Below are 13,115 nucleotides of genomic sequence, written 5' to 3' on the forward strand. Positions count from 1 at the left end.
GGCTTGAGCTCGCAAACCATGAGATCGATCATGACCTGAGCTGAAGTCAGATGCTTAACATCTGAGCCACCCAGGCACTATGTGTACTTAACTCTCAAATGTGCTTTGATTTTCGGCAAATTGTCATCACGATCAACACATATTTGTGGAGAATCTGCTATATACCAGGCAGTAAAGACTGAGAGAAATGCACGATATGCCTTTTGTATTTGAAGGACTTAGACTCTCTATGAGGAGACAAAATAGGTACATAAAAATACTAGCAGAACTATAGAGAAATTAAAAAACGAAGGAAGAAAAGGAGAAATGGAATGAAGGAAAGAAGGAAGGAAAGAAGTTAAGAAGGGAGGGGAGGAAAGGGAAAGAAAGGTAAACAAAAAGACCAATAAAACAGTTTTGTTAAGTGTCACTGAGTGGTCCAACAATGAATGATTCCTGTTTTCAGGGAAGTGAAAGAATTCTGTGATCTTAGGCAATTAGGGAGGGGGGTACGGTGAAAGGACTTTGAGGCAAAGCTAAGACACGGTAGGGGGCAATGTGCTCCCAGCATGGGCAAAGACCTAGAATGAGGGATGGATGTGCCATGTTCTGGAGACAGTTCATATGGACATCCACTTGAGTTCAAGTTGAAGGTTCAGGTAGGGGAAGAGCAGCAAAACAGAGGATCTGGATGTAAAGCTTTTACTTTTGAGTTGGGGAGTTGGCACAATTCAGGAGTATTAGCAATGTGTCATGTGGACAGTGATGGATAATTGATAAGCCAGTTTGGAGCCCATTGGAATAGTCTCTGATTTGGCAGTGTCCTCACCTTATTCCTACAAGCTGAAAACCGTGGGTCCATCTTTGACATTTTCTCATCTCTTTGTTGGATGGATTTTTAAATTAAGCATTTTTTTCCCTTTTTGTTTTTGTTTTTGTTTGTTTGTTTGTTTTAGCAAGTACTCAAGAATGCATATTCTCAGAATTCTCTCATGTTTTGAGATGTCTTCCTGTTACCCATATATATGAAATTATTATTTTTTCCTCTCTCAGAAATTTGTGGACATTATTGTCTTACAGCATTGAATTTAGTTATGGCGAAGTCTGAGGCCAGACAGATTGTGTTCTTTTGTTGATCTGTGGGAGATTTGCTCTTTTGGCCAAGGTACTTGAAAAATTCATTTTTAAAATCTTGGTAATTAGCAAATTAACTAGAATTTGTCTTGAAGTTGTGTATTTAAACAGTATTTCTGATTCATATAATCAAAACAAATTTCTTCCTTTATTTCAGGGATATGTTTGTTTATAGTTTTTTTTTTTTTTTTTTTTAACAGCTTTCCTGTTTAATTTCTTGGGATCTCTATTTCAGGAACATGAATTCCCACTGATTAAATTATATTTGTCCTTCCATTTCCATTAGATTTTTCTTAATAACTATTAATGTCTATTTTTCCTCTGTATTTATTATGAATTATTTTAAATCTTTCCTACATGTGATTAACTTTCCTGATTTTATTTTCAGACAATTATATTTTGTCCTTGCAGTATCTAATTTATTTATAACTATCATGGTAATGTTTCTCAATGTTTGTTTGTCTTTGTACCTTAGCTTTGAGATCTGCCTTTTCAATTAATTCTTATAATCTTTTTGTCTCTGAGCACTTGATTTACTGAATTCACAATCTCATTAAATTATTTTATTGCATGAAAAACTGGTATAGACTCTATATCCATTCTTTGGTTTATATTTCTAGGTTATTTGTCTGTTTTGCATGCTCTCTTCCCCCCCCCCCCCCTTTTTTTTTTGCTATAATATGAATGCCTAGTTGTCAAACAAATCCTTCTCATTCTGCTTATGCTTAACATGGGCATGTACATGTAGACCATCTATATAATCTAATATTCAAAGTTGCCTATTTATTATTACAGTAAATATTTTATTTTTATTTGTTCTTTGTCTCCCCAAGAGAATATAAGCTTCATATTTTGGGAGTTTCTGTGATTTTGCTTCCCTTTGTTCTTAGCAGAATGAATAGCAATCAGTTAGGCCAAGTCAGGGAACAAGAGAACTTTACGCAGAGGAAGGAGCTCTAAATAACGGCAAGGCACAAGAGAGAGCATGACTTATTTAGGAGACTATATAGTTCAGCTAGGCAGAGAGAGAGAGACTGGAATTTATCTTTAAACTATATGAAACCATGATTAAGGCATGAGAGTTTCATGATAAGATTTGCCTTGGAAGAATTTCTTGTCACAAGAAATGTGTAGAATACATTGGCGAAAGGCCACAGTAGAGGCAGGGGGACCAGTCAGGAGGCTTCTGTGGAAATCCAGGTTGGAAATAATGAACGGATGGGTGTGAATGGGAAAAATATTAAGGATGTAGAGTGATTACTTATTGGATGTGAAGGCCAGAAAGAGGGAGAAATTAAAGCAACACTCAGGTTTCTGGCTTGGTTTCTGGAGCCTTATTTACATACCTCTCTTAGACGCTTATCATTCTGTATTTTTAATGGTTGTTTATATGTATAGTTACTTTGTAAGCTCCTTTATAGGAATGGCTGAATTATTTCTACCTCACAATGCCTAATACTGAGTTCAGCCCATGGGAAGAACCAATAAATGTTAAAGTAAACAACCTAAATATAAGATCAAGAACAACACTTGGGGTGCCTGGGTGGCTTAGTCGGTTGAGCGTTGACTTCAGCTCAGGTCATGACTTCGGCTCAGGTCACGATCTCGCGGTCCGTGAGTTCAAGCCCTGCGTCAGGCTCTGTGCTTACAGCTCGGAGCCTGGAGCCTGCTTCAGATTCTGTGTCTCCCTCTATCTCTGCCCCTCCCCCACTCATGCTCTGTCTCTCCCTCTGTCAAAAATAAACATTAAAAAAATTTTTAAAAAAGATCAAGAAAACTTTATTTCCCTTTTAAGTAGTGCTAATGATATTTTGTTTGCACCCTCCCCCTACCACACAGAGGGCTTTGAGGTAGATATATGAAATAAATGAAAGTTAAAAACATTTGCACAAGCAAGGGGCACCTGGGTGGTTCAGTGGGTTAAGCGTGGGACTCTTGATCTCAGCTCAGGCCATGATCTCACAGTTTTTGGGATCGAGCCCTACATTGGGCTCTGTGCTGACAGTGTGGAGCCTTCTTGGAATTCTCTCTCTCTGTCTCTCTGCCTCTCCCTTTTTCATTCTCTCTCTCTCTCTTTCTCTCTCCCTTTCAATAAATAGACTTAAAAACATAGCGCCCTCAAAGTATAGCATGGTACTCCCATCAGGGCAGCTGCAGGACACATGAGGTAAACCGCTAAGAGAGAGAGCTCTTACCTTCATATTTCTCTGACATCTTGTTCGTGGTGCACCGATGTTCCACTTTTTTTTTCTTAAAACCTAACCTGCGTTTCTTTGTTTCAATCCGGACACAGTTTCGGATTTCTTCCTCTGTTAAACCTAGGAAATGGAGTGCAAACAAAACATCACGAGGATGTACCACTGTGAATCCTTCCCCAGTTCCTATAAACTCGATAATTCACACCTTCACCTACAGATTCAGTCCTTTTTAGGCCCTGGGATGATCCTGAACAGAGGAAGTGTTTATGAGTCCCTGCTGTCTCTCCCTTCAACCCTGGCCCTAAGAAGTACATATAAGGTGACTGTGGCCCATCCCATGGGGATCATGTTGGCTTCTCCCTGTTGCCTACACACAGTGAGCCTCAAAGATCACCTGTCCCACTGGCCACGGCCACTGTATAGTCCTGAAGATCAAGAGATGAACACACGTTCTGTGCGGTGCCCCGGTCAGGCCTTCTTTCTGGGCCACAACTGTTTCTGTGAGGCCTGAGTCCACCTCACTTTTTTGCCCCATTGTCACCTAAAATGGAAATCTTTTTTGTCATCTCTCCTTCGCTGAACACTCGTTCTCATGCCTGTCTCCCTGGGTCAGCTGCTCACTCCACCTGTACCTCCAAAACTCAGAAATTCTGACTTCCTGACCTATGAATTCTTCTCAGTGTCCTCACTGACTATTCTCTCTCTCTCCTCATCACCATTCCAGCCTGTACTCAACGTTTCTCCTGATGTCTCCAAGGGAGATGAATGCTGCCTCATCCCCAGCCTTGGGAAGTGGGGGTTGATATCTTCCTAGCTTCCCAGCGCCTCCATAGGATGAGTCTCCAGGTTTAAAAGTCTTGTCAAAACCCTGATGCCTGGAAGCTCAGGCTGTTCAGTGCTCATACCTTCAGTCCTCTTTGTTCTTGTCTTTCACCAAACTTGCAAGCATCGTTTGTTGAAGATTTTGGCATCTGAGTCACACTTTCCCACCACAATCCCTGTCTATGTTCTCAATGGCTTCAAAATCTATGCTGTGTCAGGGATCAAGTGGGACACAGTGCAGGGAAATAGGTCTGGCTATTTGTAGACTGAGTTGGTGCTGCCCATCTGGGGTAATTTGAAAAGAATCAACGTCTCCTCTTTCTGAAGAGCTTCCTAAGCCTCCTGACCTGCTACCTGAAATACCAAAATTAGATTCCAGATTTTGGTTTTTGTTTTTAACATAGTTTATTTCAACTAAAGTATAGCTGACACAAGAATTCAGGTTTTTGATGTTTAGTTAAAAATTGCCTCACAAAACATGAACACACAAGAGATACTACTGTTAGGATCAGCTCTTTTAAGCACCTTAAAGCAAAGTAGTTCATCAAATACTGACGTTCAGGGTTGTAGATCATAATCGGCAGAGGAATATTTTTAGAGCTTGAGGCACAGTTTAGGTGCGATGCTGAAATTGAATCCTAAAGGCACAGATGACTGAGAAATGAGGCCAGGTAGACGGGGATGGGGTGGAGGGGGATGGGGTCTGCCCACTTCATAGTTTTTTCAATAGTTTGACACATTTGAAGGGATGCGTTATAAGTTGGCAGTGAAAAATTCTTAGTTTGAAGTCTTGATGTTTACCTTGCATCTTTAACTCTAATAAACAAACAAACAAAAAGTCTGTTTTTCTTTTTTGGTCAAGCTGAATAAATATGAGTCATTTTCTCCTGGTAGTATTGTTCTAACAAGTAGATCAGTATAATGGTTAGACCATGTTAGGAATTTAATGCATTTATGTTGTAGAGCTCCTATCCTTTTTGAATTTTTTCATTAAGTTTTTATTATTTAGAAATGAAAATTAAATTTTCTGTGTCCAATTCATTAACTACAACATAATTAATTAACTATCAACTTAGTTAGTTTGATTTTCTGAGGGCTAATGGAGAATCTTTGAAGATTCGAATGGTGAATCCTTCTTATGAGCCATGGCATTCGTTGGTCATGCAGCGATTAAAATATGAAGGCTTTATCAGTGAATTTCTGGATAAGCCTGTCTTCCCCTGTATAACCTGTAGCTTGCTGCCTGACCTCTATCCAATTGCTGGATGCTGTAGCACTTGACCTCTCAAACCCAAGCGTCCCTCTGATGTTGCGTAGGGACAAGCATTTCAGAAATGTCCTCAGCTATTCTGGGCAAAGGTCAACAGTGTTACTTGAAAATGTCATACGGGTAAATGGTGGGGCCAGTAATTGTTTTCCTCCCAGTTCAGAGTAGGAAATGACTTCTCAACAAAAGGAGTTTAAATTACCATCTTGCATATTATGATATTTTAATTCTTTAATGTTCTTACTATATTTCTGAATTTTTTTTCACCTAGCACACTGAAGCAATGTCAACTTTTCTTCAGGTTTTAAATTGACTATGGGACATTGAACAATAGAGGAATATATGAAGGATGCAAATAAAAAGCAATTTAATTTTGCTTTACTCCTCTTGAGGGAGAGAAGGTACTATGAAATATTCAGGTCATACTTTTGAAATTAATGACAAGGGATACAATTCTTACTGAATAAAGCAAATAAAAACCAAGCCTATACTCTAGTTTCATGTTATGGCTACGCAAAGGGAAAAGAAATGGAAAAAGAGAGGAGGAGGCCAGAATATATATTCATTTAGAGAGCAGGCAAAAACAGGTGAGCACACCCACCAAGGAATTCCATTTTATTGAGATTTGTTTCTGTCTGGGCGTGCTTCATCTTAGCCATAATTAAAACTGTGCATCGGTATTATTTTTGTGACTCAGAGAAATATATACTCATTGAATATAAGAATATATATTACATATAAGAATATAGAAATATGTTTAATCAAATATACATATATATACCCTTTAAGTACTATATATGTCATATATATGTGTGTGCGTGTGTGTATATATATATGCGTGTGTGTGTGTGTATATATATATATGTGTGTGTGTATATATATATATATATATACGTATATATATGTATATATAGTTTGTATATGAGTACATAGGTATTTACGGTCATATATCTCCAGTTTCCTATTACATCTCAAACTTCCTTTCTTTCCCTTATTATGTGTTCCTGTTTGTTAGCCTCTACCTCTATTTATAGAGAAAGACACAGAAGGTGAGAATGTTTCAGTAGGAAAGTGTAGCTCATCACTTCATTTTGGTCAGGGGTCTTCAACTATTAAAATTCTGGATGGTTGATTAAAGATTCACATAGTTCTTTAACTGACCTGATCTCTGAGCCTTTAGAGGCTTTGCTTTGAATGCATGATAAGTACAGCTGATCAAATGAGAAATTATTTTCTGGGCTATAGCAGCAAGTGACCAGAATAATTTCATCCCAGGGGTGAGATGAAACCAATCAAGGGCCAGAGATTTTCCCCAAGCACTTTTGCTCAGCATTAATGTTGCTGGTGTTCTCATGGGAGAAGATATCAAATTCATCATACAAACATCACTCCTGTGGAAAGGATAACTGAAATGAAACATAAGGGTCAGGCAATGTGAAAAGCCCATCACAGCATAAATCTTTTGGATTTCAGTAACTCTGTCAGATAGTAATTTTTTTAGATCCTCTTACTGAAAGTCCTTCTCAAAGACATTTATGCCCTCTTCTCTCTTAGGAAGCAGATCATGAGGGATATCTGGTCACTCAAAGTTTGGAATAACTCAGGGCAGCCACATTAAACATTAGTATTTGCCATCATGAGATGTAAGAACAAAGGGATTGACACTCTGTTGGCCCCAGAGTTGGCCTGATGTCTCTTTAAATGAATTCCTGATTTCTTCTATATAAAAGTTACATGATCAAGAATTCTTATTTACATGGGGTAATTGGTCAGTTGAGTTCTGGTTACAGTTTCCTAACCATGTTCTCAAGAGACACATGATAGAATCATCACAAAGGCCCTGTGTCATTTCATGAAGGAGTCTGAAAATGAATTTATCCAATGGTGTTTAAGCTATAATAATAATTAATAGTGGCAATTTAAGCTAACACTTAAGAAACCAAGGCTTATCTATAAACCAAGGCTTTTATTGTTATTTTACATATAAGCAGAAAAATATCCCTGATTATATCCCAAAATAAAAATTTGCCAACTTTCTTCAAAATAAGTGCTTCTCATCTGGTTTCAATTTTATCACTGGTAGGTGCATATCTAGCCCACATTAATTTAGTCCCTTGTCAAGTTCTTAATTGTTCTTTTATCTTAATGCCCTTGGCTTTTACTTAAAACATTATTAAAAGAAAAAGACTGTTAGAAAATTTGCTATAATTATTATTCTATAAAATTATTATCTCCTATAAAATTGCTGTAAGTAAATTATCTTTTGGAGCTTAGTTTCAGGACAAATCTCATTTTTCTTGAGGTAATAGCATGTATCTCTCTTTTAGGTTACCACTACTGTGTAGCTTATGATGTTCCCACATGTCAGGAAACTCAGAGACAAATCTAATGCCCAATGAGAGAGGTTAAGTATATTTTTTCTTTTTTTTGGGGGGGGTCCTAATTTTATATTTTTATTTATTTGAGTGTGTACCTTTTGGTTGTTCTTCCTATCATTTTGGAAGTACAGTGGAGTCTAAAAGTTAATAAAGAAGAATTAATAGAATAAGAGGAAAATGAATTGCACGCATTCGAATCAGGTTTAAAAAAAAGGGAGGCCGGCAGAAGGTCTACCTGAGTTCTTCAGTTCCTCGACGCTAAACTGGTAGAGGAGGTCATACACGCCGCCCAGGGAGCCAGAGGTGAAATAGTGAGTCCCGAAGTCATCAAATATCCGACTATACAAAGCAAAGTTGTATTCTAGAGGCAGGTGGTTAAGTGCTTTCAAAAAGACATCAGAAAGCTGCAGATCTTTAGTTTTCATTGTGAAGTTTGAGACTTTTATCACCTTATGGACCCTAGTAAAACTAGAATCCTAAAAGGAAGAGGAGAAAAGAGGAAAAACAAGAAAGAAAACAAGATGATTAAACGTAATAAAAGCTTGAAGTGTCAAGCCTTTAAATGTCATCTATTTATCACTAGCTGCCTTCCAACCATAACATGATAACTTTAACTCTCTATGGCATGATCTCACACACAAAAACATAATTTTCATTTTATTTTCCACAACTTTTTCCTGCGATGTCCAAAGCGCTGAACAGGTAAGATGATCTCAGTCATGTAAACTGTGACTGAGGCATAGGTTTGGTAGGCTTATCAAAAGAGATTAATAGGCATACCAAAGGCATACCAAAAAGAGATCAATCAATTATCAGAAAAGTAAATCTTTCACTCTTGCTTGTCAATCGTAGCTGTGTCCCTACTGAGTTTTTATTTAGAAAGACTTGCTGATGCAACACGTCGAAAAAGGATTGCATATATTTTTAATTGGAAGTTACGCAATTGAGATTCAAGTCACAACTTTGTCACTAACTGGCATTTGCATTTTCTAGGCCCCAGTTGTCTGTGAAATGTCACCTGGTATATAAATGACAGTTATCCACCAGATGACATAGCACACCCCTTTCAACTCTAAGACGCTGTGATTCAAAATTACTCAGGGTTAAGATTAAACAAAATTATTTATATTCTCTCTCTTCCACCCATCAACAGAAATATTTGTTTGAGAGTTTTTTTATTCATTTCTTTTTATGTTGGGTTAATTTATGATTTGGTGGTTGGTATTATACCCAAATCTCATTCTATTAAATTATTGTTCTACATATCCCCTGGGTTTTATGAGTGTACCCATGTATGCTGTTCTTAAAAAAATTATATAATTTATCTATTTCTCAATTTTAGCAAATTGTAGTATTTGAGTAATAGGAGCAGAGAGAGGAGCATATTTCAGCAAAAGAACTTTATCGTAGCTGCAAATTATTAAATCGCTGTTTTCCTGTGTGCTATAATTATGGCATAAAATGTCTGCTAACACAAAAGAAAAGAAATAATCACAAGTATTGAAGAAGAGTCACCATTCACTCCCCTCCCTCTGTCTTTCCCTTTGCTTCTCTCCTACCCCTTTCCACCCCTCGCCCTCCCTTTTTGCCTTTTAACACATTTATTGCTCAGCTACCTCAGATGCTGTGGACACAGAAATGGGCAAGGTAGACAAAGTGCATCCCTTTGAGGGGCTTACATTTTCATTGTCCATCAATTCTATTTTTAAGTTTAATACTTGAATTTTGTCACAGAACCATGCCTTTAGAAAGTTGGAGGGACCTTATGCTTTTAGTAAGAAGCACACTCACTTCCAGAGTATCTGAAATACCTATTCAGACATGGACGTTGGTATGGGTGGTTCAAAATTTCCAGGTTGCTCTACCAACTAAATTATAAACATACAAGTGAAACTTTGGTAACTCAACTCAGCACAAGCCAAGCATTTATCAAATGCAGCATGGTTAAAATGGGGCTATTTTAGGCTAACCCATTACATGACAGTAGGTTATTAACTATGTATGATCGGGATGCCTGGATGGCTCAGTCATTAAGTGTCCCAACCCTTGGTTTTGGCTCAGGTCATGATCTCACAGATTGTGGGTTCGAGCCCTGTGTTGGGCTCTGTGCTGACAACATGGAGCCTGTTTAGGATTCTCTTTCTCCCTCTCTCTCTGCCTCTCTTTCTATCTCTTTCAAAATAAATAAATAAACTTTAAAAAATATTTAAAAAATAAAAAATGTATGATCTGTCTCAACATTCTGTGAGATCTTGCTTTATTTTTGCCATCTTTTTGTGGATTCAACTTCATAAAGTAATTCAGAAAAGCACTGAATCTTACTGAGACACCAGGTATTTTGACTTTGAAACAGATTACCTGCCTAACAAATGTTTAGTTAGATCTGTGATTGATGAAATGAGTAAATAAAGCATTAAGCTCCACTGGAGGGAGTGGATTGATTTTTCAAGTTTGTGGTACCTTGTTTTCACTATTTGAAGACTAAGAGACGTTGCAGTAGCGTTTTCTTTCTTTTTTAACGTTTATTTATTTTTGAGACAGAGAGAGACAGAGCATGAGTGGGGGAGGGTCAGAGAGAGAGAGGGAGACACAGAATCCGAAACAGGCTCCAGGCTCTGAGCTGTCAGCACAGAGCCTGACGCGGGGCTCGAACTCACCGACCGTGAGACCATGACCTGAGCCGAAGTCGGACGTTTAACCGACTGAGCCACCCAGGCGCCCCATCAGTAGCGTTTTCTACTTAACCCAGGATTTCCTTATTCTGTTGCGATCTAATCAAAGATACTGGGTAGAACCCGATGAAGTTGACAATTTTGTAGGTCAAAAATGGGTGAATATTAGCAGTTTCAAAAGTTCCAGCTGCTACTGTGAATAGCCTAAAATGTTCCCAATTTGGGGCAGACTCTTAGAGGATCAACTAACATCTGTTTATCCACAGATAAGCGTTTTACAAGTTTTCTCTAGCATGGCTGAAACATTTATAAACCAATTCTGTCAAGCAAATCTTAATGTTGAGACTGATGTATATATCTATGTCTCTTTCTACATGTCCATTTTCCTTCTCATTTTGGACTATATTTTTAAACAGTTGTTTCCAATCTTGGCTATATCAGAATGAGCTGGGGGCTTAAAAAAAGAAAACCAGAATCACATGCCCAACCCCAGATATTCTGAATCAGTATATTAAGAGAAGGGCCATGGGATATATATTTTTACTTCCTAATAATTCTGATACTAACTTGTCTTTTTTGTAAATTTTTTAAATTAGTTTTCTTTATTTTTGAGAGGCAGAGAGAGACAGAACACAAGTGGGGGAGAGGCAGAGAGAGAGGGAGACACAGAATCGGAAGCAGGCTCCAGGCTCCTAGCTGTCAGCACAGAGCCCGATGCAGGGCCTGAACTCACGAACTGTGAGATCATGACCTGAGCCGAAGTCGGACGCTCAACTGACTGAGCCACCCAGGCGCCCCAATACTAACTTGTCTTAAGAATATAATTTGCATTAGTCAGCCATAAGAAAGAATGAAATCTTGCCATTTACAATCACACGGATACAGCCAGAGTATTATGCTAAGTGAAGTAAGTCAGAGAAAGACAAATACCAGATGATTTCACTCATATGTGGAATTTAAGAAACGAAACAAATGAACTAGGGGGGAAAAAGAGAGAGACAAATAAAAAAAACAGACGTTTAGTTATACAGAACAAACTGATGGTACCAGAGGGGAAGTGAGTGGGGGGATGGGTTAAAAGGGATGGGGATTAAGGAGTGCACTTGTCTGATGAGCACCGGGTATTGTATGGAATTGTTCAATCTCTATATTGTACACCTAAAACTAATATAACACTGTGTTAACTGGAATTAAAATAAAAATTCAAAAGAAAAAAGAATATAATTTGGTAAGTTTGAGAGACACTATGCTACCTATAGCCCATTCTAAAGTGAACTAATGAGGGGCACCTGGGTGGCTCAGTCGGTTAAGCATCCGACTTCGGCTCAGGTCATTATCTTGCAGTCCATGAGTTCGAGCCCTGCATCAGGCTCTGTGCTGACAGCTCAGAGCCTGGAGCCTGCTTCCGATGCTGTGTCTCCCTCTCTCTCTGACCCTTCCCCATTCATGCTCTGTCTCTCTCTGTCTCAAAAATAAATAAACGTTAAAAAAAATTAAAAAAAAAATAAAGTGAACTAACGATATGTTATAAAAGGAATCATTTTATTCCCTCTTTTTTTCTTTTATGTGTTCATATCACCAGAACTCTACTCTTTTCATAGTTTGTTGAAATTATGAATAACAGAATGAATGAATAAGCAGATAGCTTGAGGTATAATGTAGTGGATATGAACAGTGGGCAAAAATCAGACAAGCTGATTTCAATGCCCGACTCTGGCATTTACTCACTGTGACATCACAGGAGCCACTCAGCTTCTTGAGTTTTAGTGTAGTACTTGGCATATGGTAGATATTTGATAAATATTTCTTGACTTCAGAATAAATATATGGACTTCATGTACTCATCTGTAAAATGTTCTTGAAAATATCTACTCTGATCCCCCCTTAGGGTTCTTTTCAAGATAAATGAAATTAGCCTAGGAAAATTATCTATAAATGGGGTTATTATATATATATATATATATATATATATATATATATATGGATTATTATATATATATATATAATATATATATATATATGGATGAATAAATAAATGTGTGAGAGGCACTATGGTAAGGGCAGGAGGAGCCATAAAATGATGCCCTCCAGCTGCTGTTCCCCTTTGTTCCAGTTATGGTTCCTCTTTTCACCGCCCCTTCACACTCTATGATTCAGGGCTCAGTCTTTCCATTCATCTCTTTGGAAGGAGCAAATACCACTGAGTGGTGGTTTTGGGAGGAACAGAGACTATTTTATTTTTTTTTAAGTTCATTTATTTATTTTGAGAGAGAGAGAGAGAGAGAGAGAGAGAGAGCAAGCATGTTGGGGAGGGGCAGAGAGAATCCCAAACAGGCTCAGCATTGTCAGTGCAGAGTCAGACACAGGGCTTGAACTCAAGAACCGTGAGATCACAGCCTAAGCTGAAATCAAGAGTCAGACATTTAACCAACTTGGCCACCCCAGGCACCCCAGGAACAGATACTATTTTAAAAGAACTTTGTAAATGTTTAAAAATGTCTAATAGAAATCTATCTCCTAAATCGCTTAAGAGCTGGAAAACAAGTCCAGGAGTTTTAATATACAAATAATAAAAGAAAAAGGAAGGGAGAAAGAAAGATTACTGGATGAAGATATACCTTTACATATTGAAAGAACTTTGTTAGTTCCTGGAAAGATTAATGGA

The 13,115-nt window shown here is 37.9% G+C and overlaps 1 protein-coding gene across 2 annotated transcripts in view; it reads right to left on the bottom strand.

Moving 5' to 3' along the window:
- C6 (complement C6) overlaps positions 1–13,115 on the bottom strand; it is a 65,130-nt gene that overhangs the window by 24,274 nt on the left and 27,741 nt on the right. For both annotated transcript variants that reach the window (XM_078445138.2, XM_078445136.2), the window contains exons 8-9: positions 8,014–8,254; positions 3,309–3,431 (exon numbers count right to left, since the gene is read on the bottom strand). In XM_078445138.2, coding sequence (XP_078301264.2) covers positions 3,309–3,431; positions 8,014–8,254 — 364 coding nt within the window. The remainder of the gene's footprint in view (positions 1–3,308; positions 3,432–8,013; positions 8,255–13,115) is intronic.

The sequence above is a fragment of the Panthera onca genome, chromosome A1 (genome assembly GCF_046562875.1).
Source record: "Panthera onca isolate mPanOnc1 chromosome A1, mPanOnc1 haplotype 2, whole genome shotgun sequence".
Lineage (NCBI taxonomy): Eukaryota > Metazoa > Chordata > Mammalia > Carnivora > Felidae > Panthera > Panthera onca.